General features: G+C 43.3%; 1 protein-coding gene across 1 annotated transcript in view; it reads left to right on the top strand.

Annotated features, from left to right (window-relative positions):
- The first annotated feature begins 9,352 nt into the window (after positions 1-9,352).
- ERCC6L (ERCC excision repair 6 like, spindle assembly checkpoint helicase) overlaps positions 9,353-25,573 on the top strand; it is a 44,667-nt gene continuing 28,446 nt past the window's right edge. The window contains exon 1 of the mRNA XM_010592719.3: positions 9,353-9,486. Coding sequence (XP_010591021.1) covers positions 9,419-9,486 — 68 coding nt within the window. The 5' untranslated portion in view covers positions 9,353-9,418. The remainder of the gene's footprint in view (positions 9,487-25,573) is intronic.

Raw genomic sequence — 25,573 nt, 5'->3', positions numbered from 1 at the left:
AAACAACCTAAGTGTGCATCGACAGATGAATGAATAAACTATGGTACACCCACACAATGGAATACTATGCAACGATAAAGAAGAATGACGAATCTGGGAAACATCTCACAACATGGATAAATCTGGAGGGCATCACGCTGAGTGAAACAAGTCAATCACAAAAGGACAAATACTGTATGAGGCCACTATTATAAAAATTCAAGAAAAGGTGTACACACAGAAAGAAACAATCTTTGATGGTTACAAGGAAGGGGAGGGGTGGGGATTGAAAAACACTAAATAGACAATAGATAAGTGGTAACTTTGGTGAAGGGTAAGACAGTACACAGTACTGGGGAAGCCAGCATAACATGACCAAGGCAAAATCATGGAAGATTCATAGACACATCCAGACTCCCTAAGGGACTGAATTACTAGGCTGAGGACTGGGCACTATGGTCTTGGGGGACATCTAGCTCAATTGGCGTATAACATAGTTTATAAAGAAAATATTCTACATTCTACTATGGTGAGTAGCCTCTGGCGTTTTAAAAACCTGTGAGCGACCGCCTAAGATACTCCACTGGTCCCAATCCATCTGGAGCAAGGGAGAATGAAGAAAACTAAAGACACTAGGGAAAAATTAGTCCAAATGACTGATGGGCCACAACTACCACAGCCTCGAGCAGACTGAGTCCAGCACAACTAGATGGTGTCTGGTTACCACCACTGACTGCTCTGATGGGGATCACAATAGAGGGTCCCAGACAGAGCTGGAAGAAAATGGAGAACAAAATTCTAACTCACGAAAAAAAGACCAGACTTACTGGTCTGACATATACTGGCTAAATCCCTAGGGTATGGCTCCCGGACACCCTTTTAACTCAGTACTGATGTCACTCCTGAGGTTCACATTTCAGCCAAAGATTAGACAGGCCCATAACACAAAACGAGACTAAACGGGCACACCAGCCCAGGGGCAAGGATGAGAAGGCAGGAGGGGACAGGAAAGCTGGTAATGGGTAACCCAAGGTCGAGAACGGGAGAGTGTTGACATGTTGTGTGGTTGTCAATCAATGTCACAAAACAATAAGTGTATTATTTGTTCACTGAGAATTGAATTTGTTTTGTAAACTTTCATCTAAAGCACTATAAAAAAAATGTCTTTGCCTAGGCCCCACCCCTACAGACTTTGATTTAGTCGGGGGTGAGGCCTTGGCATGATTTTTTTTTTTTACTTGAGGCATAATTTACACAGTGAAATGCATAGATTTTAAGTCTGTTGTTCAACGCATTTTGATAATTGTGACCACTTGTATAGCCAGCAGCCCAACAAAAACAGAACATTTCCATCACTCTAGTCAATGTCCCCACCTTCATCAGAGGCAATCGCTGCTCTGATTTCTATCATAGATTGCTTTTGACTGTTCTTGGACTTCATATCAATGGAATTGAACAGTATGTAACATTTTGAGACTGGGTTCTTTCACTTAGCATAATGCCTTTGAGATTCATCCAAGTTGTACTGATTAGCAATTCATTCCTTTTCATTGCTGAGTGGTATTCCACTGTATGCTGCTATACCAACATTTGTTTATTCTTTTATATGTTCAAGGACATTTGGGTTATTTACAGTTTTTGGATATCAGGAATAAAACTGTTATAAACATTCCTGTACAAGTCTTTCTGTGGACACATGCACTCATTTCTCTTGGAGTGAAACCGTTGGGTTTATGTTTAACTTTATTTGAAACTGCCAGTTTTCTGAAGTGGTTATGACAGTTTACGCTCTGTCATGGGTTGAATTGTGTCCTCCAAAAATGTGTGTCAACTTGACTGGGCCATTATTTCGGGTATTGTGTGATTGTCCACCATTTTGTCATCTGATGTGTAAATCCTACCTCTATGATGTTAATGAGCTGGGTTGAGTAGCAATTGTGTTGATGAGGCAGGACTCAATCTACTGGATTGGATTGTGTCTTGAGCCAGTTTTTGAGCGGGGGGAGATGTAAAAGAGAGAAGTAAGCAGAGAGACAGGGGGACCTCATACCACCAAGAAAGCAGCACCGTGAGCAGAGCGTGTCCTTTGGACCTGGGGTTCCTGCACAGAGAAGCTCCTAGTCCAGGGGAAGATTGAGGGAATAAACTTCTGTTTGTTAAAGCCAGCCACTTGTGGTACTTCTGTTAACAGCAGCACTAGATGACTAAGACATGCTCCCACCAGTGAAATATGAGAGTTGCTGTTGTGCTACATTCTTGCCAACACTTGGTATTGTACATATTTTTAATTATAGCCACTCTTATGGGTATGTAGTAGTATCTCATCATGATTTTCAATTGTATTTCCCTGATGACATATTATGTTGGTCACTTTTTTACATGCCTGTTGACCATTCATACGTCCTTTCTCATGAGTTGTCTGTTCCATTTTTTTGCCCATATTTTTGGGTTGTCTTTTTAATTATTGCTTTGTCGTTGTTACCTGCCATTGAGTTGGCCCTTACTCAAGGCAGCCCCGTGCACACAACAGAATCAAATGCTGCCTTGTCCTGAGCCATCCTCATGATTGGTTGCAAATTAGACCATTATGAGCCGTACGGTTTTCATTGTTTGATTTTTGGAAGTAGATCACCAGGCTTTCCCTCCCAGTCTGTCTTAGTCTGGCAGCTCCGTTAAAACCTGTACAACATCATAAGGACATGCAAGCATCCACTGACAGCCAGGTGGTGTCTACACATGAGGTGCATTGGCTGGAATCTACCTCGGTCTCCCACATAGAAGGTGAGAATTCTACCACTGAACCACCACTGTGTTTGTAGAGGTTCTTTATGTATTCCGGAGACTAGTCCTTTGTTAGATATATGTATTGCAAATATAATTGTCGTTTAAAAGACCTTTAATGATTCTAACATGGATCTGGGGTTGAGAACCCCTAGTAAATTAACGATTAGCCTCAGAGGCTCCCTACTTTTATAGACCCCCAAATCTGCCCCTAGCAACAATGTCTGAGGGTTAGCTCTTCAATCCATGTGAACTTCTGTGCGGATTTAAGGGGAACATTCTATGGGGAATGGCTGTGGGGATTTAAGGGGAACATTCTATGGGGAACGGCTGTGGGGATTTAAGGAGTGAGGAGTGGTCTTGTCAGTCTACTTGTGAATCTGTCTGGCTTCTTGGAGCAGCTCCATTCATCTGAGCTGTGCTCTCACACTCTGACTGTGAGATCTTAGGGAATTCTTTTGATGTTGCCACCTTAAAATTTCCCATGTGTACAACTTGACCTTATTCCCTGACCTATTCCTACCACTTAGGCATAGTGTGTGTCAAAGGGAGAAAGACATTGTTTTATTCTGGATAGAGCAAACATCCTAGGGATAGAAGGAGTGTGACTTTATCTCCTCCACACCATTTTTCTCAGGCTGCCTACCTGCTCATTGAAAGGGAGAATCATTTCCCAGCAGCCTCAGCAACCATTCACCAGGGGACTGGGAGTTGATGGCCTCATCCTGGCCTCATTGAATCTGCTGTGTACTTGCTGCACGGCCTTGCATAAGACAATTGATTTCTCTAAGCTTTGGTTTCTGCAACTGGTAAAGGAGAACAGTAACAGCTTGCTTACTGTGGGGATCATTGGTCAGGAAAGTACCTGGCATAAAGTGGGTATTCACAAAGCATTAGTTCCAGCAAAAAGGGTGCTGGGAAGGCTTGGCTCTGGGAGCAGTGGGGCTGAGCTGTGAGAGAGCTCTCTGCTTTGGGACTTACCATGCCCTCAATGTGCCCTGGGGCCATGTATCTGCCCCTCTTTCTATACTTTCAGAAGCCTAGGCTGGCCCATATCCCTCCTGCTGTGTCGTCCTTTCCATGCTCTTCTTGGCTAATTTGAACAGAGCATTCCATGAGGGCCCGTGCGTTCTTTAAGCTCAGAGCAGATGGCTGGGAAGCCAATTCTCTGGGACATACAGTTCCTGATTCAGATCTGGGCAGGGGGCCAAGGCCTTCAAAGGGCTGAAAAAAACTTAACCTCAACTGCCCCCCCACCCCGCAAAGAGAAGCTCGTAGTTTTTACCGTCTGTCTCTTTTAGTGCCAATAAGGAAGGGAAAAGGATGACAAACATTAAGATTAGGTGTCCCCTGGGAGTGCCTTCTTGGTCTGGCACCTGACTTCAGCTTTTGGGAGAGGTGTCCAAGCCATGTAGAGAGAGTTCTCTGCTGCTGCTGGAGTAGGATGGGGATGCTAAGGAGGAGCAAATGGGGAGCACCCAGAGATTTCCTTAACCTGGGGAAGAAGTGGGTACAGGGCATCTGGAGGAGCCCACAGACACTGGGCACTAGGTGGAGCCCCTCCATTCCACTGCCAAGCATGGATGGCTTTGTCCCAGCACAATAATTGGGAAGGGAATAGAAGAGGGAGTCAGGTTGCTGGCTGTAACTCAAATTTCTCTGTGCTACTTCTACATCCATCTTGAGACATGTACAAGAGAGAGACGGGGCAATGCTGGCAAGAGTAGTGTCTGATATGGCATGCTTGGCCCTCCCACCTTCTTTGGTCCCTGGCTCCCATTATTATTTTGGATGTCTCAATACCATCCAAGAACTCATTCTAGCTCTCTAATGTGGTGTGACCATTGTTCCTCTTTAAATTGTTCCTCTTTAGGATTAGCAAATTGACAAATCCATCCTTCCAACAAATATTTACTGATCAGTTCATATGTGTAAGTACTGTGCTAAGTTCTGTGAAGCTGTAACTGTGAAAAACAACAACAACAACAAAAACCAGATATGTCGTTCACAGAGCTCACATGATCATGGGGGAGTTGGACACCTAACCACGCAGCCTCATTCCACAGGACGAATTCAGTGATAAAGGCAGGATGTGGTGTCACATAGGAGACTGTAGGGAAGAACTAGGCAAAGTTTCTGGTAGCAGGGAGACCTGAGCTGAAACCCAAAGAGTGAATGGTTAGCAGCCAATCTCTTAACCACTGTACCACCAGGGCTCCGAATAGAAGATAGTGAGGCAAAAAGGAAGGGAAGAGCATTCAGGCAGAGGGAATAGCATGTGAGAAGGCTTGGAGGCATGACTGGAGCAACTTAAGGTGGTTCAATTTGAGAGAAGCATATGTGTGTATGTTTGGAGGTAGTAGTGGAGAAGTGAGACATGAGGCTGTAGAGCCAGTCAGGGGCAAGATCAGGAAGGGCCTTGTAAGCAATGGGGAGGAGGCAGGACTTTTTCTTGAGGTCAATGAGGAGGCTTTGAAGGGTTTAGACAGGGCCATAATATGATTAGACTGGTGTTTTTGAAAGATCACTGGTTTCTGGGTATAGATTAGACAGTGAGGGGCAGGCATAAATAAAATCAGGAAGACAAGTCAGGAGCTACTGCAGGGATCCAGGCAAGAGATGATGGTGGCTTAAATCAAAATGGTGGCAGTGGAGGTGGTGAGAAGTGGTTGGGTTTTGGGTATATATTGTGGAGGTAGAGCCAACAGGACTTACTGATGGGTTGGATGTGAGGAGCAAATGAGAGGGAGATCACAAAGATGCCTCCCAGTTTCTGACTTGGATAACTGGGCAGTTGGTAGTGCTGTTCATGGAGATGGGGGAGACTGAAGAAGCAGGTCTAGAGGAGGGTGGGAGATGAGTTCAGTGCCATGTTGTATTTGAGCATCCAAGAGGACATGTCCCATAAGCAGTTGGCCATCTAGGTCTGGAACTCGGAAGACAGGATGAAGCTAGAGATACTGAATTGTGAGGTCTTAGGAGTGAAAGTTTCACTGGGTTATTAGGAGTGAATGAGGTAGCCCAAAGGGAATGGAGGATGCCATGTTTTGTGCCGCAGCACTGCCCTGTCAAAAGATTTCCCGCCCTCTGGTGTCTGCTTTACGCCAAACCCTGGAAGGCAGGTTTAGAAGGCAATTTAGGGCAAAGACCATGAAGATAATCTGTCATTATCACAGATTCTGTCATTCCCACAGCATCCTAGGCTGATTTGACTAGTTTCCATTGAGTTTGTCCAGCCCAGGGTCCAGGCCAGCTGCCATTCTTAGGAAATCTGGTTTCTGGCTCCCCCTACTGACAGAGCTGGGGATGACTTCCCCTGAGGCACCGAGACGGAGGGCAACCTGGCCCCCCTTCCTTTCCTCCTCCCTCCTGCATCCCCTGGGACAGAACCTTCTCATCCAGAAAGATAGAATTAAAACCTCAGTCCCAGTCCCCTTCTCTCCTCCGAAAATCCCTACCCACATTAGAAGAATCCTGTACAGAAATGGGGGGAGGGGGCTAACAGGTACCTGGGAAGCACAAAATTATATTCTTCCTAATTGGTCTTTTAACTGTTGTGTCCAAACCACTTTCTTCTTTTTTTTTCTGCTATAGACTCACTCTTGATCTCCCTGCCTATGAGAACTTCATTTGATACTTTATACCTGTTGCCGAAAATACCGTCTCCCATTCTCCATCCCCATAAGTAGCTCTTTGCTGACACCCCATTGTCCTCTCATCTCATATGCAGGGAAGCCGTGATCTGTACTGGATAGAGCACTGGGTTGGGAGTCAAGAGATCTAGGTCAAGTCCTGTTTCTGCCACTGATTCATGGTGTGACATTTGACCAGTCACTTCCTTCTTTTCTAGCCACAGTTCCCTCCCTCACCTGTGACATTGAACTGGACTCCAAAAAGCTAGGCCAACTCTAGCATTCTAGGTTTTGTTTCAACTACCTTAGCCTTTCAGTTTTTCACATACATCAAGTTCCCTCCTGCCTCAGGGCCTTTGGTCATACTATTCCCTCTGCCTGAAATGTTCTTACTTTCCCTTTTTGTTTAGCTCACTGCTCCTTATTCTTCAGCTCTCAACTCAAATGCTACTTTCTCAGAGAAACCTTTCCTGGTCTCTCCAGTTTGAGTCAGGCACCTCATCGCATGCTCTCATAACTTCCTATACTTTTCCTTCTGAGCCTTCATCACAGTTTGTACTTTTCCATGTGTTTGCGTAACTGTTGTTTCATGTCCATCCCAGTCAAACTTTAAGCTCCCTGACAGCAAGCATCTGTCTGTTTTGCTCACCACCAAACCCTAGTGCCTGGTACAGGGGCTGGCCATCTTATAAAAGCTCAGCACAATTATTAAATAATTGAATGACGAAATGGATGAATTTTCTTCACCTATCAGCCTCTTTGTATATCTAACTGGCATGGTGGTTAAGAGCAAAAAACTCAAAAGCCAGACTACCTGAGTTAGGAACCTAGCTAGCTTCACCACTCGTTAACTGGGTGAACTTGTGTATGTAAGTTATTTAATCTTTCTGTGCCTCAGTTTCCTGATCTGTAAAGTGGAGATAATAATAGTATACACTATTTTAACAAGGTTGTTTTGAGGATTAAATGACTTAAAAATGACTTAGTATACATAAAGTGTGTAGAACAAAGCCTGGCACTTAAGCGCTATATAAGTAATAGCTATTGCTCTTACTCTGCTTCATCCGCTTCCATTTACCCACTCTGAACTCCCTCACAAAGCCCCATTATCATATTTCCCCTCTGTAGTATGGGTGACTCAATGTAATTTGCAGATTAGGTAGAAAATAGTTTTTTTGGAAATTTTCAAACATACATAGTAGAGAGAAGAGGATAGTGGACTCTGTAACCAGTTTGAACAATTGTCAACATTTTATCAATCTTGTTAATCTAGCCCCCTCTCATTTTTCTGCCTTCTCAGACATCATATCATTTCGTCTGAAAATACCCTAATATGGATCTCTAACAGATAAGGACTTAAAAAAAAAAACCCGAGAATACCGTTATCACACTTAATAAATAAATGAACAATAATTAGGGGGGGCTTTTTAAATTCCATTCTCTTGATAGAAGATCATGGTAGGGGGAACACTCACCTGGGGATAGATGTGGAATGGGGAACAAGGCAAGAGAGTTAATATCTGTAAAGTGCTTTGAACAGGGCCTGGCACATAGTAAGTGGGATACAGTAGTAACTATTATTTTGATTCCCTCTCATTCATCTGTCCATCTACCATACTCACTCTAACCACCCCCTTTCCAGCCCCTCTCTTATTTCCAGGTTGTGAGTGTGGGTGACCATTTACAAAAGAGGATCAGGAGCCCAGGGTGGGGTTTCCTGGGTCTTTGGTGCCCTGGGGTGGAAGCTGGGACTCCAGAAAACACCGAGAGGGGCCCAGAGGAAGCTAGTGGTTGCAGGGAGAGGGGAGGGATGCTCAGGAGTTGGAGGGCTTGCTGGGTTTAAAGAAGGAACAGCCCAGCAGCTCTGTGACAATCCAAAAAAAAAAAAAAAAAAGCCAAACCCACTGCCGTCAAGTCGATTCCAACTCATAGCGACCCTATAGGACAGAGTAGAAGTGTCCCATAGAGTTTCCAAGGAGCACCTGGTGGATTTGAACTACCAACCTCTTGGTTAGCAGCTGCACCACTTAACCACTACGCCACCAGGGTTTTCAGATACTGAATGCTAATTAGTGCTAGAAGAACCCAAATGTTGGTCTTCTTACCAGCATATGAACAAGGACAATTTTTGTTGGCACACAGCCTGCCATTTAGCAGTGCCCAAGCAAAACAATGGAAACCCTGGTGGCGTAGTGGCTAAGTGCTATGGGTGTTAACCAAAGGGTCAGCAGTTTGAATCTGCCAGGTGCTCCTTGGAAACTCTATGGGGACAGTTCTACTCTGTCTTATAGGGTCGCTATGAGTCAGAATTGACTCGACGGCAACATGTTTGGTTTTTTTGGTTTAAGCAAGCCAATTAAACTGAATTGCCACATTTTCCTTTTCAAAATGTGACTGCATCTCAGTTGGAGCTTCTGAAGAAATAATGACTGTACACCACAGCATTACTTATTTCTTAAACATGAGCTTTGGCTTGGTTCTCGAAGACCCTTCTTCAATATGAGTTTAAGTCAAGGGGTGTTTGAATTCAAAGCATGTTTAGTGCCAGGCACTGGCTAGCAGGGAAACAATGGTATCTGGGGGCTAAGGGGGCGCCGTCGGTGGAGGAGGTCTCCAGAGCCCACTAAAATGACTGAGAACGTATCAGGCAGTCTGCTGTACTGACAAGGATTGAAAGATTACACACACATACACCCTTTCCACCCCCCACTCCATACCACACACACTTCCTTGCACACGCCCCACATACACACCCCCTCATCCCCAACACAGACGAATTCGCCTCAGCACGGCTTGGATTGGATGGGAAATACAATGCACGACAAGGTGACACCTCCCATTCTGCGCTGCACAGGCTGCGATCGCCGCCCAGCGGCAGCGCGTGTAGTTGCAGGTGAGCGACCCTCCGGGCGGGGCAAGGCAGTGCAACGGTTGGGCCCGCCCCCTACGCGCCAGGCGCATGAGCAGAACGGGAGCGAGCGAAATTCAAACCACGGCCGAGATACCTGGAATCTAGGCTGAGAGTGATGGAGGTGTCCACAGGGTTTGCGGAAGCCCAGGCCTTGAGCCCAGAGCAGACTGCCCATTACCTGCGGTATGTGTGGGCCGCCGTGCGGGTCTAGCTCGCAAGTCCTGCCCGAGGCGCGGGTGGAGGGTGGCCCCCGGGGCTCAGGGCCTAAGTTGCGGAAGCGAGCCTTGAGAAATGTGCTCCCGCGGACTGTTTGGAGCAGGACGCGGGCATCCGCTGTGGACATCGACCAGATTTCTAAAGCCCCCATGCCCCTATTTTTTGGTCGAACAACCCTCGGGTATGAGCTCGTTGAGAGATCAAGCCCTTTTTTAGTCTTTCCGGCCTACCACGCCCCAGGATAGGGAGAGGACTAAAACACGGTCCCTGCCCCCAAATGGCTTAAATCTCATAGTGCAAGCGGTCGGGTAAACCAATAGTTGCTGTAATGCTTGATAAGCGCTATAACAGGTACAATGCCTATGACATAACAGATACAATATGTAAAATAGTGTCCGCTCAAAGGAGGGAATGGCCGACTGCAGACGTTTGAGATCTGTGTTAAAAAATGAATAAGCACTCACCAGATGCCAAAGGGGGACATGGCGGAGCGGGAATTTTTTGCATTTTTGGCTGAGGGGACTGTAACAGGGCGGGATTAACCAGTAAGCAAGGTACGTACGGGCTTGCTTGTGTTTACATACTAATTTGTAGATGTGGTGAAACTCAGGTGAAATTGTGCATTACAGATTAGTAAGTAAGCGGAAGTAAGCCCGTGGGTACCTTGCTTATTGGGTAATCAGTCCCTGACTGTATACAGCATGAGAGGCTTATGTGGTTCCCTTCAGGTGCTGTCTGTAGTCTGTAGTGTGATATTGCTAGAAAGCAAACTATAAGGGAGGTGATCTCAAAATGAACAGCAGAATTTGTATGCTGGCCTAAGGGGAATATAACTTATCCTTTTGAGGACAAGGTACCCTTGAAAGGTTTTAAGCTGGAGAATGATATTGTCAGATCTGCTCTTTAAATGTATTAATGACTGCCAAGGGAGGATTGATTGATTGGGGGCTGGGAGGCCAATTAGGAGCCCTTTGTATTTTAGATGAGGGCCTCAGGTCATAAAAGTACTTGGTATATTGTTAAGTGCTCAAAAAAAGGAGTTAAATTAAAAAGGAATCTAAATGGCAGGGCTGGCCTTCTGGGATCTGCTTCAAGGGAAGGGATAGGATTAGTGGGAGAGGGCTTACCAGCACTTAATACAAACAACCAAACCTGTTGCCATCGAGTTGATCCTGACTCATAGTGACCCTATAGGACAGAGTAGAACTGCCTCTTAGAGTTTCCTAGGCTGTGTAATCTTTTTTTTTTTTGGAATAAGCCTCGGGATTTTGATCTTTTTTTTTAATTGTACTTTAGATGAAGGGTTACAGAGCAAACTAGCTTCTCATTAAACAATTAATACACATATTGTTTTGTGACATTGGTTACCAACCCCACAACATGTCAACACTCTCCCTTCACAATCTTGGGTTCCCTATTACCAGCTTTCCTGTCCACTTCTGCCTTCTAGTCCTTGTCCCTGGCCTGGTGTGCCCCTTTAGTCTCGTTTTGTGTTATGGGCCTGTCTAATCTTTGGCTGGCGGGTGAACCTCAGGAGTGAATTCATTACTGAGCTAAAAGTGTGTCCAAGGGCCATACTCTCGGGGTTTTTCCAGTCCCTGTCAGGTGAGTAAGTCTGGTCTTTTTTTGTGAGTTAGAATCTTGTTCTACATTTTCCTCCAGCTCTGTCTGGGACCCTCTACTGTGATCCCTGTCAGAGCAGTCAGTGGTGGTAGCCGGGCACCATCTAGTTGTGCTGTATTCAGTCTGGCGGAGGTTGTGGTAGTTGTGGTCCAATAGTCCTTTGGACTAATATTTCCCTTGTACCTTTGGTTTTCTTCATTCTCCCTTGCTCCCGAGAGGATGAGACCATTGGGAGTATCTTAGATGGTCTTTCACAAGCTTTTAAGACCCCAGATGCTACTGGCCAAAGTAGAATGTAGAAAATATTCATTATAAGCTATGTTTAGCAAATTGAGCTAGATGTTCCCCGAGACCATGGTGCCCTGCAGCCCTCAGCCCAATAATTCAGTCTCTGAGAGAGTTTGGTTGTGTCTATGGAGCTTCCATGACCTTGCCTAGGCTGTAATCTTTATAGAAGCAGACTCCCACATCTTTCTCCCGAACTTAATAATAAAGCCTAGTAAATCTCCAGTTCCGAAACCTTCAAAGTATAGCCAGAGGGGGAGAAAAAAGATCTAGAGAAAGAAAAAAATGGATGTATATGGTGAGCCCAGGCTAGCTTTTACACTTCTTACCCACTGTACTTCATTGTCTCCAAAGAACCCATTCTCCTTAACATGACCAGATATCTTGCTGCTAAGCCTATATTTTTTTCACTTCTCAGACCCTTTAAACTTCTGTAGCATTTGACACTCAACGGGGCTATGAGCAGAACTAAGATTCCAGCCTCAGTCTGTCTGCTTGCAAAGCCTGTGCACTTTACATAACACAGTATATACATGGTTGCTGGTATGAAGACTGGCACCTTGGTATTGACAGTACCCCCCCAAAAAAAAAACCCAGTGCTGTCGAGTCGATGCCGACTCATAGTGACCCTAATAGGACAGAGTAGAACTGCCTCATAGAGTTTCCAAGGACTACCAACCCTTCGGTTAGCAGCCGTAGCACTTAACCACTACGCTACCAGGGTTTCCGACGATATTGACAGTATGAAGGTAGTTATGAGTGTGCTACAAGAGAGTTTACTTAGGCAGCAGAATAATCTCGATGGGTACTGGTTAAAGCACTGGAATGCTAACCGAAATGTTGCTGCTTGGATCCCACCAGTTGCTCTGTGAGAGAAAGATGTGGCCATCTGCTTTTGTAAAGATTACAGCCTTGGAAACCCTACGGGGGCAGTTCTGCTCTTCCTATAGGGTCGCTATGAGTCGGAAGTGACTCGATGGCAACAAGTTTGGTTTGGTTTGGTTTTGGGCACTGCTTGCTAATTACATGGGTACCTGCTGGCTGAGACATTAAAGCACAATCCCCATATTGATAAAGGCTCCTGAACAAAGCAATAAATTGGGGCAGTGGAATAGTTCTGTCTTCCTTTTCAAAAACAATGTTTTTAAGGCTGTTAAAATATCTCTGTTTATGGTGATGGACAATTTGGCAATGACTATCAGTGATGGATGCACAACATGATTCATGTAATCGATATGACTATGTTGTACATGTGAAAAACACTAAATTGTCAAATGTTATATATGTGTGTATATCTTTACAACAATAAAAAAAAAAAGTCCCCTTGATACCTAAAGATCTCCTTAAGAGGAGTAAAAGCACATCTTTGGACTAGTTACATGACTTCCTTAAGGAAGACTTGGGCAAAACAGAAGGAGGTAGTGTAGCAGAATACTGACTTCAGAGTTGGACCTTTTTGAGTTCAAATTATGCTGTGCCACTTGCTAGCTAGGTGATCGCAAGCAAGCCACTTGAGTATTCTGAGCCTCAGTTTTCTCATTGAAGAATAGAGATGAGTTTAGTACCTTTAGTTCCCCTCCTTTTCCCCAAGAAAGCAAGCAATTCCCCAACATCGCTCTCTCGTGCTGCCATTTGTCTCTCTCATTCACTCCCCTGAACGTTTCCCAAACAATCCCTTCCTCTGACACTTGCCCCAAAACAATCACCCCTCCTCTCACAGTCATCACCCTCTGCTCTCACAATCCCTCCCTTTTGGCTCTCACAACTGCCCTGTCTCTTGTGATCTCCGCATCTCCCATGACTCCTCATCTCTCACAATCCCTCTTCTATTTCTCCTAATCTTTCTTAATCTCTCCCCTCTTCTCACACAATCTGTGTACCTCCCCCCCGCCCCCGCACAAAGTATTCCCTTCTCTATTGCTCATATTTCTGCTCTTTGGCACAATCCTACACACACTCACCCCCCCTCCCCGGTCTGTCCCTCTCCTTCCCTGTCTCTTTCACCTTTGCGTGTGCATGTGTGCATGCTGGAAGAAAACTCTGAAACTCCTCTTCACACAAACATTCTCTGCACACCTATTTTCTCTATCACACACCTTTACTGTCTGTCATAAACTACTGTCTCTGTCACATACTCTTTGTGGCACACTTTTGTGTCAGCCGTGCTCTCCCTATGATGCCAGCCCACCCACTTGCTGTCACCTACCCTCTCTCTAATTCTCTGTTTCTCACTATCTGTTGCCAATTTTTTCTGTGTTACCCATTGTCTCTCTCGCCCGCCATACCCTCTCTCTGTCATCTACTTTGTGTGTCGCCTACTTACCCTTTCTGTTATCCCACCCCCTCTCTGTTTCTTTGTCATCCTCCCCATTCTGTGTCCCTCTGTTGTACCTTCCCTCTTTTCTCTGTTACTCACAGTCTCTGTTACCTACTGTCTTAGTTATCTAGTACTGCTTTTAACAGAAGTGTCACAAGGGGGCGGCTTTAACAAACAAAAATTTCTTTTCTCAGAGTATAGGAGGCTAGAAGTCCGAATTCAGGGCACTGGCTCTGGGTGAAGGCCTTCTTTCTCTGTTAGGTCTGCGAGGAGGCCCTTGTCTCTTAGCTTCTGGGCGATGGCTGGGTTCCTTGGTGATCTTCATGTGGTGTAGCATCTATCTTCCCCCATCTCTGCTCGCTTCCTGTTTTAATCTCTTTTATATCTCAAAAGGGATTGATTTAAGACACACCCTACACTAATACTGTCTCATTAACATAACAAAAATCCATTCCCAAATGAGATTATAATCACAGGTATAGGTGTTAGGATTTACAACACATTTTTGTGTGACACAATTCAATCCGTAATACCTATTCTCTTTCTTTCTCTGTCACCCATTCTCTTTCTGTTGCTCACTGTCCCTATTACCCACTACTTTCTCTGTCACCCATTCTCTCTGTTTCCCAGTCTTTTTCTCTCTCTTACTGTATCATTCTGGGTCCATTCAGGAGATAGAAACCACGCAGTGTGTTAGACAGAAGTTTAATATAAAAACCCATTGCCGCCGAGTCAATTCCGACTCATAGCGACTCTATAGGACAGAGTAGAACTGCCCCATAGAGTGCTCAAGGAGCGCCTGGTGGATTCAAACTGCCGACCTTTGGGTTAGCAGCTGTAGCACTTAACCACTACACCACCAGGGTTTCCGTTTAATATAAAGAACTGTTAAATTGATAAACGAGTGACTATAAGATATAACCAAACTCTATATGGTACCCTAGGGCTAAGGGAAGTCCCTAGGTGGTGCAAAGGTTTGCGCTTGACTACTAACCTAAAGGTTGGTGGTTTGAACCCACCCAGCAGTACTGCAGAAGAAAAGGCCTGGTAATCTGCTGCTTCTGTTAAGATCACAGCCATTGAAAACCCTATGGAGCAGTTCTACTCTGCACATGGGGGCGCCATGAATCAGCATCGACTCCATGGCAACTAACAACAGGGCTAAGGGAGAGTACCCAAGGAAGGACACATTTGGCAGGGGCCCTCTCCTGAAGGCTGGAGTTCAGACCTCATTGGAGAAGGTGTAGTTCAACCCACTGGATAGCCGAAAAGTTTGCTGGTTTGCCCAGGCAGGAGCTAGTCTGCAGTCACTGGGCAAGCAAGAGCAGCCCTCTGGAGTGTAGGCAGGGAGCAAGCAATCAGCAACTGGTGGCACGGATGTGCAGAAGGAGTGGGGCCCAAGGTGCAGGTGAGCTGCACGGGAGCCAGGATGCCAGTGAAGGTAGAAGGCTCTCAGGGTGCTGGTTTCCATGTAGACAAGGCTGCGAGATTATCACCAGGCCAGGCTGAAGCTTTAAGATCATTGAGGGACTATGCATTCTGGGTGTGGACTGGGACAGAGCTCCACCAGATGTCCTTACCCCCACACTGCTGACCCACTGTGCAGCAGCTGGAAACATCAGGAGAGCCCCTTCCTCCTGCAATGTCTTTCCAGTGCCCTTTACTGAGAAAGCTTAACATAGTGTTCACTGTAAAGGAAAGATATTTAAAGGAATTCTGTCTTATTGCAGAGCAGGTGTTGAAGGGTGAATTTGGAACCAAGAGACAATAAATTGATTAACTGTCAGTTACCCACCCTCTCCTTCTCTCTGTTGCTCACCCTTTAATTTCTCTGTCCCCCACCCTCTTTTTCTCCATTACCCATCCTCTCTACGTTGCCTACCTTCTCTCTCCCTTGCTCACTGTCACTCTGTTGCCCTCTATCACTCACCTGCTCACCTTGTTGTCTACTCTCCCTTGCTGTCTCTCACCCTATTCCTCTCTGTCACCCACTTATTCACTGTCTTTCTGTTGCCCTCTTTCTCATTCTTTTGCCCACTTCCTCATTCTGTCACCCGCCCCCTCTCTCTTGCCCACTTACTCTGCCACATTTTTTGCCTTCTTACTCTCTTTATTGCTCTCTTGCATGCTCTTTGTCCCCTACACTTTCTCTGCTATACCTTTTCCCTCCCACCCTCTCTCTGCAACCCACCCTCTTTTCTTATTCTCTCTCGCTACCTCTGTTACCTACCCTTTCTCTTTTGCCTACTGCCCTTTTTTGTCACCCCTCTCTGTCTCGTACTTGCTTGCCCTTTCCTTGTAACCCACCTACTCACTGCGTCTGTCACCTACTTGCTCTCTCTTGCCTGCTCGCTTGCTTTATCACCTACCCTCTCTCTCTGTTGCCCAGTTTCCCTCTGTCACACATTATCTCTTCCCTTTCTCTGTCACCCACTTGATTGTCCTGTCAATAGCACAGTATTCTCTGTTGCAAACATGCGCACGCTCTGTTTCTCACACACACATACACAGTCTTTCTCTGTTACATATGCTTCCTCTTACACCTTTCTCACAACGCAGTATTTCTGTCAAAATACTTTTTTCACAACTCATTCTCCATCAGAACATTTTCTGTCTTTTAACACACATGCACTCTTTATCAGTTTCTTTGTAAGCCACTTTGTCTTACACCCTGTTTTTCACATTAGCTTGATCTATAACTTGTTTTCTTACGCTCTCTTGTCATTCTGTCTGTTCTCTTGCTAGCTCAGTGAGTCTGTTGTGTTCCCTGTTCCCCTTTCTGCTGCATGCTCTGCCGCTGTCTGTGGGACTTTCTCCCCTTTTCTCTTTTAAAACAGCTTTATTGAGGTATAGTTCATATACCATACAATTCATCCATTTAAAGTGTACAATTCAATGGCTTTTAGTACATTCACTGAGTTTTGTATCCATCAGCACAATTTTAGAACATTTTTATTATCTCCAAAAGAAAGCCCACACACCTTAGTTGTCACTCCCCAATGCCCCCTTTCCCTCAAACCCTAGGCCACCACTAATCTACTGTCTCTATGGATTTGCTTATTCTAGACATTTCATATGAATGGAATTATATAATACATGGCCTTTTGTATCTGGCTTCTTTCACTTAGCATAATATTTTTGGTTCATCCATGTTGTAGTATGCGTCAGTACTTCATTTTCTTTTTAATTATGGAAAAATATATCTAACAAAAATTTATTTTAACCGTTTTCAATGTATAATTCAGTGATGTTAATTACATTAACCTTGTTATGCAACCATCACCACTATCTGTTTTAAAAAGTTTTACATCACCTCAAACAGAAACTCAGTACCCCTTCAGCAATAACTCCCCATTACCCCCAACCCCCGCCCTTGGTAACCACTAGTAAACTTTTGTCTCTGTGCCTTTGTCTATCCTAGATATTTCATATAATTGGGGTCATATACTATTTGTCCTTTTGTGTCTGACTTATTTCACTCAACTTAATGTTTTCAAGGGTCATCCATGTTGTAGCATGTATCAGAACTTCATTTCTCTTTATGGTTGAATAATATTCCATTGTATGTGTGTATATACCACATTTGTTTTCCATTCATATGTTGATGGACACTTGGGTTGTTTCTGCCTTTTGGCTATTGTGAATAACGCTGCTATGAACATTGGTGTGCAAGTGTTTTTTTGAGTCCCTGTTTTCAAGTCTTTTGGGTATATACCTAGGAGTGGAATTGCTGGGTCATATGGTAATTTTTATGGTAATTCTGTGTTTAACTTTTTAAAATTTTCATTGTGCTTTAAGTCAAAGTTTACAAATCAAGTCAGTCTCTCATACAAAAATTTATATACACCTTGCTGTATACTCTTAGTTGCTCTCCCCCTAATGAGACAGCACACTCCTTCCTGCCACTCTCTATTTTCATGTCCATTTGGCCAGCTTCTGACCCCCTCTGCCTTCTCATCTCCTCTCCAGACAGGAGCTGCCTACATAGACTCATGTGTCTACTTGATCCAAGAAGCTCACTCTTCACCAGTATCTTTTTCTATCCCGTAGTCCAGTCCAATCCCTGTCTGAACAGTTGGCTTTGGGAATGGTTCCTGTCTTGGGCTAACAGAAGGTCTGGGGGCCATGACCTCCGGGGTCCTTCTAGTCTCAGTCAGACCATTAAGTCTGGTCTTTTTACGAGAATTTGAGGTCTGCATCCCACTGTTCTACTTCATCAGGGGTTCTCTGTTGTGTTCCCTGTCAGGGCAGTCATCGGTTGTACCTGGGCACCATCTAGTTCTTCGGGTCTCAGGCTGATGTAGTCTCTGGTTTATGTGGCCCTTCCTGTCTCTTGGTCTCATAATTACCTTGTGTCTTTGCTGTTCTTCATTCTCCTTTGATCCAGGTGGGTTGAGACCAATTGATGCATCTTACATGGCCGCTTGCTAGCGTTTAAGACCCCAGATGCCACTCTCCAAAGTGGGATGCAGAATGTTTTCTTAATAAACCAAAAAAAAAAAAAAAAAAACCAAACCCAGTGCCATCGAGTCGATTCCGACTCATAGTTAATAGATTTTATTATGCCAGTTGACTTAGAAGTCCCCTGAAACCATGGTCCCCAAACCCTGCTACGCTGGCCTTCAAAGCGTTCAGTTTATTCAGGAAACTTCTTTGCTTTTGGTTTAGTTCAGTTGTGCTGATCTCTTCTGTATTGTGTGTTGTCTTTCCCTTCACCAAAATAGTTTTTGTCTACTATCTAATTAACGAATACACCTCTCCCACCTTCCCTCCCTCCCCCTCTCATAACCATCAAGAATATTTTCTTCTCTGTTTAAACTATTTTTCGAGTTCTCATAATAGTGGTCTCATACAATATTTGTCCTTTTGCAACTGACTCATTTCACTCAGCGTAATGCCTTCCAGATTCCTCCATGTTATGAAATGTTTCCCAGATTCATCACTGTTCTTTATCGATGCGTAGTATCCCACTGGGTGCATATACCATAATTTATTTATCCATTCATCCATTGGCGGGCACCTTGGTTGCTTCCAGCTTTTTGCTATTGTAAACAGTGCTGCAATGAACATGGGTGTGCATATATCTGTGTAAAGGCTCTTATTTCTCTAGGGTATATTCCAAGGAGTAGGATTGCTATGTTTAACTTTTTGAGGAGCCTGCAAACTTTTTCACAGGGGCTGCACCATTTTACATTTCCACTAGCAGTGGATGAGGGTTCCAATTTCTCCACATCTTCCCCAACACTTATTATTTTGCATTTTTCTGATAAAAGGCGTTCTAGTGGGAGTGAAGTATAGTATTTCACTGTGGTTTTGATTTGCATTTCCCCAATGACTTTTTTTTTTTTAATGACTAGTGAAAACGCCCTGGTGGTGCAATGGTTAAGTGCTTGACTGCTAACAAAAAGTTTGTGGTTTGAATCCACCAGTGGCTCCACTGGAAAAAGACCTGGCCATCTGTTCATGTAAAAATTACACCGTAGGAAACCCTATGGGGCAGTTCTCCTCTGTCCTATAGGGTCACTATGAGTTGGAAATTGACTTGATGGCACATAACAACAACCACAGCAATGACTAATGATCCTTTCATGTGTTTTGGTCATTTGTATATATACATGTTGTTGTTGTGGTTGAGAATATACACAGCAGAACATACACCAATTCAGCAAATTTCTACATGTACAATTCAGTGACATTGATTACATTCTTGGAGTTGTGCAACCATTCTCGCCCCCATTTTCTGAATTGTTCCTCCCCATTAGCATAAACACATTGTTCGCTAAGTTTTCTATCTAATCTTTTGAGTTGCTGTTGTCAATTTGATCCCATATAGATAGATCTTAAAAGCATAATGTTCAAGGCAGACATTTTTTACTACTTAAGCTAAATTACTGTTTGGCTTTAAGAAGACTTCTAGGCATATTTTTGGTTTAAGGTTTAAAGAGTATCTTGGGGCAATAGTTTTAGGGGCTCATGTAGCCTCAATGGCTCCAGGATGCCTGGATTCCATGAGAATTTGAAATTCTGTTCTGCATTTTCCCCCATTTGATCAGAATTCTTCTATAGAATCTTTGATCAAAACATTCAGTTATGGTAGCTGGGTACCATCCAGTTCCTCTGGTCTCTGGGCAAAGGAGGCAGCCGCACATTCTATTTCCTCTTATTCCTGACTCTCTTTCTTCCTCTGTTGCTCCAGGTGAATAGAGACCAGTTGTCCTGCCTTGGATGGCTGCTTGCAAGCTTTTAAGACCCCAGGCACTATGAAACAAACTAGGAGGTAGAACAGAAGCATTAAACAGATACTAGGCCAATTAACCGGGATGTCCCATTAAACCAGAACCCTAAACCTCCAAACCAGAAACCAAATCCCATGAGGTGTTTGGTTGTATGCAAACAGCCTCAGCAGCTGCTGTTTTTGTTGTTGTAAATATATCTACCACACAGCATTTGCCAATTCAACTTTTCACAGGTGTACAACTTATTGACAGCAATTACCTTTATTGACCGTGCAACCCTACCCTTAAACAATGTGATTTTTCCGTCACCATAACCTGAAACTCAGTGCTCCATAAGCAATAATTCCCCCTGCCCCCCTCTTCCCACCCCTGGTAACCACTAATAAGCTTTGGTCTCTATACATTAGCCTGTCCTTGTCTTTTTTTCTTTTAATAATTTTTATTGTGCTTTAAGTGAAAGTTTACAAATCAAGTCAGTCTGTCACATATAAACTTATATACACCTTACTACATACTCCCATTTACTCTCCCCCTAATGAGTCAGCCCGCTCCCTCCTTCCAGTCTCTCCTTTCATGACCGTTTTGCCAGCTTCTAACCCTCTCTACCCTCCCATCTCCCCTCCAGACAGGAGATGCCAACACAGTCTCAAGTGTCCACCTGATACAAGTAGCTCACTCTTTGTCAGCATCTCCCTCCAACCCATTGTCCAGTCCCTTCCATGTCTGATGAGTTGTCTTTGGGAATGGTTCCTGTCCTGGGCCAACAGAAGGTTTGGGGACCATGACCGCCTGGATTCTTCTAGTCTCAGTCAGACCATTAAGTCAGGTCTTCTTATGAGAATTTGGGGTCTGCATCCCACTGTTCTCCTGCTCCCTCAGGGGTTCTCTGTTGTGCTCCCTGTCAGGGCAGTCATCGGTTGTGGCCGGGCACCATCTAGTTATTCTGGTCTCAGGATGATGTAAGTCTCTAGTTCATGTGGCACTTTCTGTCTCTTGGGCTCATAGTTATCTTGTGACCTTGGTGTTCTTCATTCTCCTTTGATCCAGGTGGGTTGAGACCAATTGATGCATCTTAGATGGCTGCTTGTTAGCATTTAAGACCCCAGATGCCACACTTCAGAGTGGGATGCAGAATGTTTTCTTAATAGAATTTATTCTGCCAATTGACTTAGAAGTCCCCTTAAGCCATAGTCTTCAAACCCCCGCCCCTGCTCCGCTGACCTTCGAAGCACTCAGTTTATCCTGGAAACTTCTTTGCTTTTGGTCCAGTCCAGTTGAGCTGACCTTCCCTGTATTGAGTATTGTCCTTCCCTTCACCTAAAGTAGTTATCTGCTATCTAATCAGTAAATAACCCTCTCCCACCCTCCCTCCCTCCCCCCTCTTGTAACCACAAAAGAATGTGTTCTTCTCAGTTTATACTGTTTCTCAAGATCTTATAATAGTGGTCTTATACAATATTTGTCCTTTTGCATCTGACTAATTTCACTCAGCATAATGCCTTCTGGGTTACTCCATGTTATGAAATGTTTCACAGATTCGTCACTGTTCTTTATCGATGCGTAGTATTCCATTGTGTGAATATACCATAATTTATTTAACCATTCATCCGTTGATGGACACCTTGGTTGCCTCCAGCTTTTTGCTATTGTAAACAGTGCTGTAATAAACATGGGTGTGCATGTATCTGTTCGTGTAAAGGCTCTTATTTCTCTAGGGTATATTCCGAGGAGTGGGGTTTCTGGGTTGTATGGTAGTTCTCTTTCTAACTTTTTAAGAAAACGCCAGAGAGATTTCCAAAGTGGTTGTACCATTTTACATTCCCACGAGCAGTGTATAAGAGTTCCAATCTTTCCGCAGCCTCTCCAACATTTATTGTTCTTGTCTTTTTATGTAAGCGAGGACATACAATATTTGCCCTTTTGTGATTGACGGTTTTTTCAGTATAATGTCTTCAAGCTCCATCCATGTTGTAGCATGTATCAAGATTTCATTTCTCTTATTGGCTTAGTAGTATTTTCATTGTGTATAGGTACCACGTTTTGTTTATCCATTTGTCTGTTGATGGACATTTAGGTTGTTTCCACCTTTTGGCTATTGTGAATAGTGCTGCAGTGAACATTGGTATACAGGTCTCTGTTTTCAAGTCTTTTGCGTATACACCTGGGAGTGGGATTGCTGAGTCATAGGGTAGTTTTGGAAACCTTGGTGGTGTAGTGGTTAAGAGCTATGGCTGCTAACCAAAAGATCGGCAGTTCAAATCCACCAGGCCCTCCTTGGAAACTGTATGGGGCAGTTCTACTCTGTCCTATAGGGTCGCTTGATGGCAACGGGTTTTATGGTAGTTCTAATTTTCAGTTTTTTGAGGAACTGCCACAGTTTTCCACAAGGGGTGTACCATTTTGCATTCCCACCAGCAGTGGATAAGGATTCCAATTTCTCCATATCCTCGCTAATGTTTGTTATTTTCTGTTTTTTCAATCTTAGCCGTTCTAGTAGGAGTGAAATGGTCTCTCACTGTGGTTTTGAGTTGCATCTTTTCTTACGGCTAATGACATCGAGCATCTTTTCACGTGTTTGGTGGCTATTTGAATATCTTCTTTGGTGAAATGTCTATTCAGTTCTTTGCCCGTTTTTAACTGGGTTGCTTGCCTTTTTGTTGTTGAGGTGTAGGAGTTCTTTATGTATTCTGGATATTAAACCCTGTTCAGATATATTATTTCCAAAAATTTTTCCCATTCTGTGGGTTGTGTCTTCACTTGTTGATAAAGTCCTTTGATGGACAAAAGCTTTAACTTTTTTCTTCTTTAAAATTATTGTGGTAAATATTTATGTAACAGAACATTTGCCATTTCAACGCTTTTCACATGTACAATTAAGTGACATTAATTATGTTTATCCTGTTCTTCAACCAATCAGCATTACCCATTTCCAATTTTTTTCATTGCCCTTAACAGAAGCTCAGTGTCCCCTAAGCAATAAGCTTCCCTTTTCCCCTTTCTTCTGCTGCCCCCCCCAACCACTGATACATACTTGCCCATTCTAGATATTTCGTATAAGTGGGATCATACCATATATGTCATTTTGTGACTGACTTATTTCATTCAGCATAATGTTTTCAAGGTTCATCCATGTTGTAGCATGTATCTGAACTTGTTTATCTTTATGGCTTAATAATCTTTCATTATATGTTTGTACCATGTATTTATCCATTCATTTATTGATGGGCATATAGGCTGTTTCCATCTTTTGGCTATTGTGAATAGTGCTGCAGTGAACATTGTTTACAAGTATCTGTTTGTGTTTCTGCTTTCAATTTATTTTGATATATACCTAGGAGTGGAATTGCTGGGTCATATGGTAATTCTGGTAATTCCTTGTTTAACTTTGAGGAACTGCCAAACTTTTCCACAGTGGCTGTACCATCTTACAATTCTGTCAGCAGTAGCTGAGGGTTCCAATTTCTCCACATCCTCACAAACACCTGTTGTTTTTATTTTTTTAAATCATAGCCATCTTAGTGGGGCGAAGTGATAACCTCATTGTGATTTTGATTTGCCTTTCCCTAATGACTAAGTGCTCGCCTGCTACTGGCTGCTTACTGAAAGTTCGGCAGCTCAAACCCACCAGTTGCTCCCATGAGAGAAAAGACTTTGCGGTCTGGTTCCTAGGAAATTCTATGGGGCAGTTCTTCTCTGTCTCTTTGTGTTGCTGTGAATTGGAATCGACTCAGCGGCACACAACAACGAGTCATGGTGTTGATCATCTTTTAATATACTTGTTTGTCATTTATATTTCTTCTTTGGTGAAATGTCTATTCAAGTCATTTGCCCACTTTTTGATTGGGTTGTTATTCAGTTGTAGGAGTTCTTTATGTATTTTGGGCATTAGATCCTTATCAGATATATGGTTCCCCCAAGTTTTCTCCCAATTTGTAGGTTGTCTCTTCACTTTGTTGATAAAGTCCTTTGATGAACGAAAGGTTTAAATTTCGATGAGGTCCCATTTATCTATTTTGTCTTTTGTTGCTTGTGCTCTCGGTGTCATAGCTAAGAATCCATTGTTAAAAACTAGGTCTGGAAGCATTTCCCCTATGTTTTCTTGTGTTTGTCTTTTTTCTTTTCATTGTGGAATTAGTATTTTTTATTGTGGCGAAAATATGCACACTAAACATTCAACAGCACAACAACTTTCACATTTACAATTCAATGACATTGATTACGTTTTTCATGTTGTACGCTCATTATTGCTATCCTTTTTCAACATATTCCAGCACCGTTAACATATACTCAGTGCCCTCCAAACAAAAAAAATTCCTCTTTCCCCTTCCTTCCTGCCCCAGTAACCATTAATGATCTTTGGTTTCTATATATTTGCTTTTTTCACGTAAGTGAGATTGTACAATAATTGTCCTTTTACGACTGACTTATTTTGCTCAATGTAATATTTTCAAGGCTCATCCATGTTGTGGCATACATCAGAACTTCCTTATTTCTTTATGGCTGCATAATATTCCATTGTATACCAAATTTTGTTTATTCATTCATCTGTTGACAGACATTTCGGCTGTCTCCACCTTTTGGCTATTTTGAAAAGTGCTGCAATGAACAAGAGTTTTATGGTTTTCAAGAGTTTTTTAATTTTGATGAAGTCCAATCTATCTATATTTTCTTTTGTTGATCGTGTTTTTTGGTTTCATATCTAAGAATCCACTGTCAAAAACAAGGTCTTGAAGCTTTACCCTTATGTTTTCTTCTAAGAGTTTTATGGCTGTAGTTCATATATTTAGGTCATTGATCCATTTTGAGTGAACGTTTGTATATGGTATGAGGTATGGCTCCAACTTCATTCTTTTGCATGCAGAGATCCAATTGTCCCAGCACGATTTGTTGAGGAGACTATTCATTTCTCATTGAATAGGCTTGGTAGTCTTGTTGAAAATCAACTGGCCATGGATGTATGGGTTTGTTTTTGGACTCTCAATTCTATTCCATTTGTTTATATGTCTATCCTTATACAGGTAGTCCCCAGGTTAAGGACAAGATCCATCCCTAAGTGTGTCTTTAGGTCAGATTTGTAGGTAAGTTGGAACAGGTGCATACAGTTCTTATTTAGCCTTACTTTTTTTTTTAGTGCAAGAAAAGGGTCAAAGCCTTTTCAGTGGTTTAAAAGCTGCACATGCATCAAGTGAAGGTGATTGTGATGAAGAATTTGTTGCGAGTAGGGGTTGCTTCAGTTGTTTCAAAGTGAGGGCAAATTTTCATAACATTAAAGGGCAAATATGAGTTGTCTGCAAGTCAGATGTTTGTAACCTGGGAACTTACTGCACCAGTACTGCCATTTTGATTACTGTAGCTTTACATAGTATGTTTTGAAATCAGAAAGTATGAGTTCTACTTTGTTCTTCTTTTTCAAGATTTTTGTCTATTTGGGGCTCCTTGCAACTCGATATGAATTTGAGGATCAGATTTTCCATTTCTACATAAAAGATTGTTGGAATTTTGATAGGAATTGCTTTGAGTCTAGATTGCTTGGGGTAGTATGGGCATCTTAATAATGTCTTCCGTGAACATGGAATGTCTTTCCATTTATTTA

This window comes from Loxodonta africana, chromosome X (genome assembly GCF_030014295.1).
Source record: "Loxodonta africana isolate mLoxAfr1 chromosome X, mLoxAfr1.hap2, whole genome shotgun sequence".
Lineage (NCBI taxonomy): Eukaryota > Metazoa > Chordata > Mammalia > Proboscidea > Elephantidae > Loxodonta > Loxodonta africana.
The sequence above is the reverse complement of the archived record's forward strand: the minus strand, read 5'-3'. Positions and strand labels throughout refer to the sequence as shown.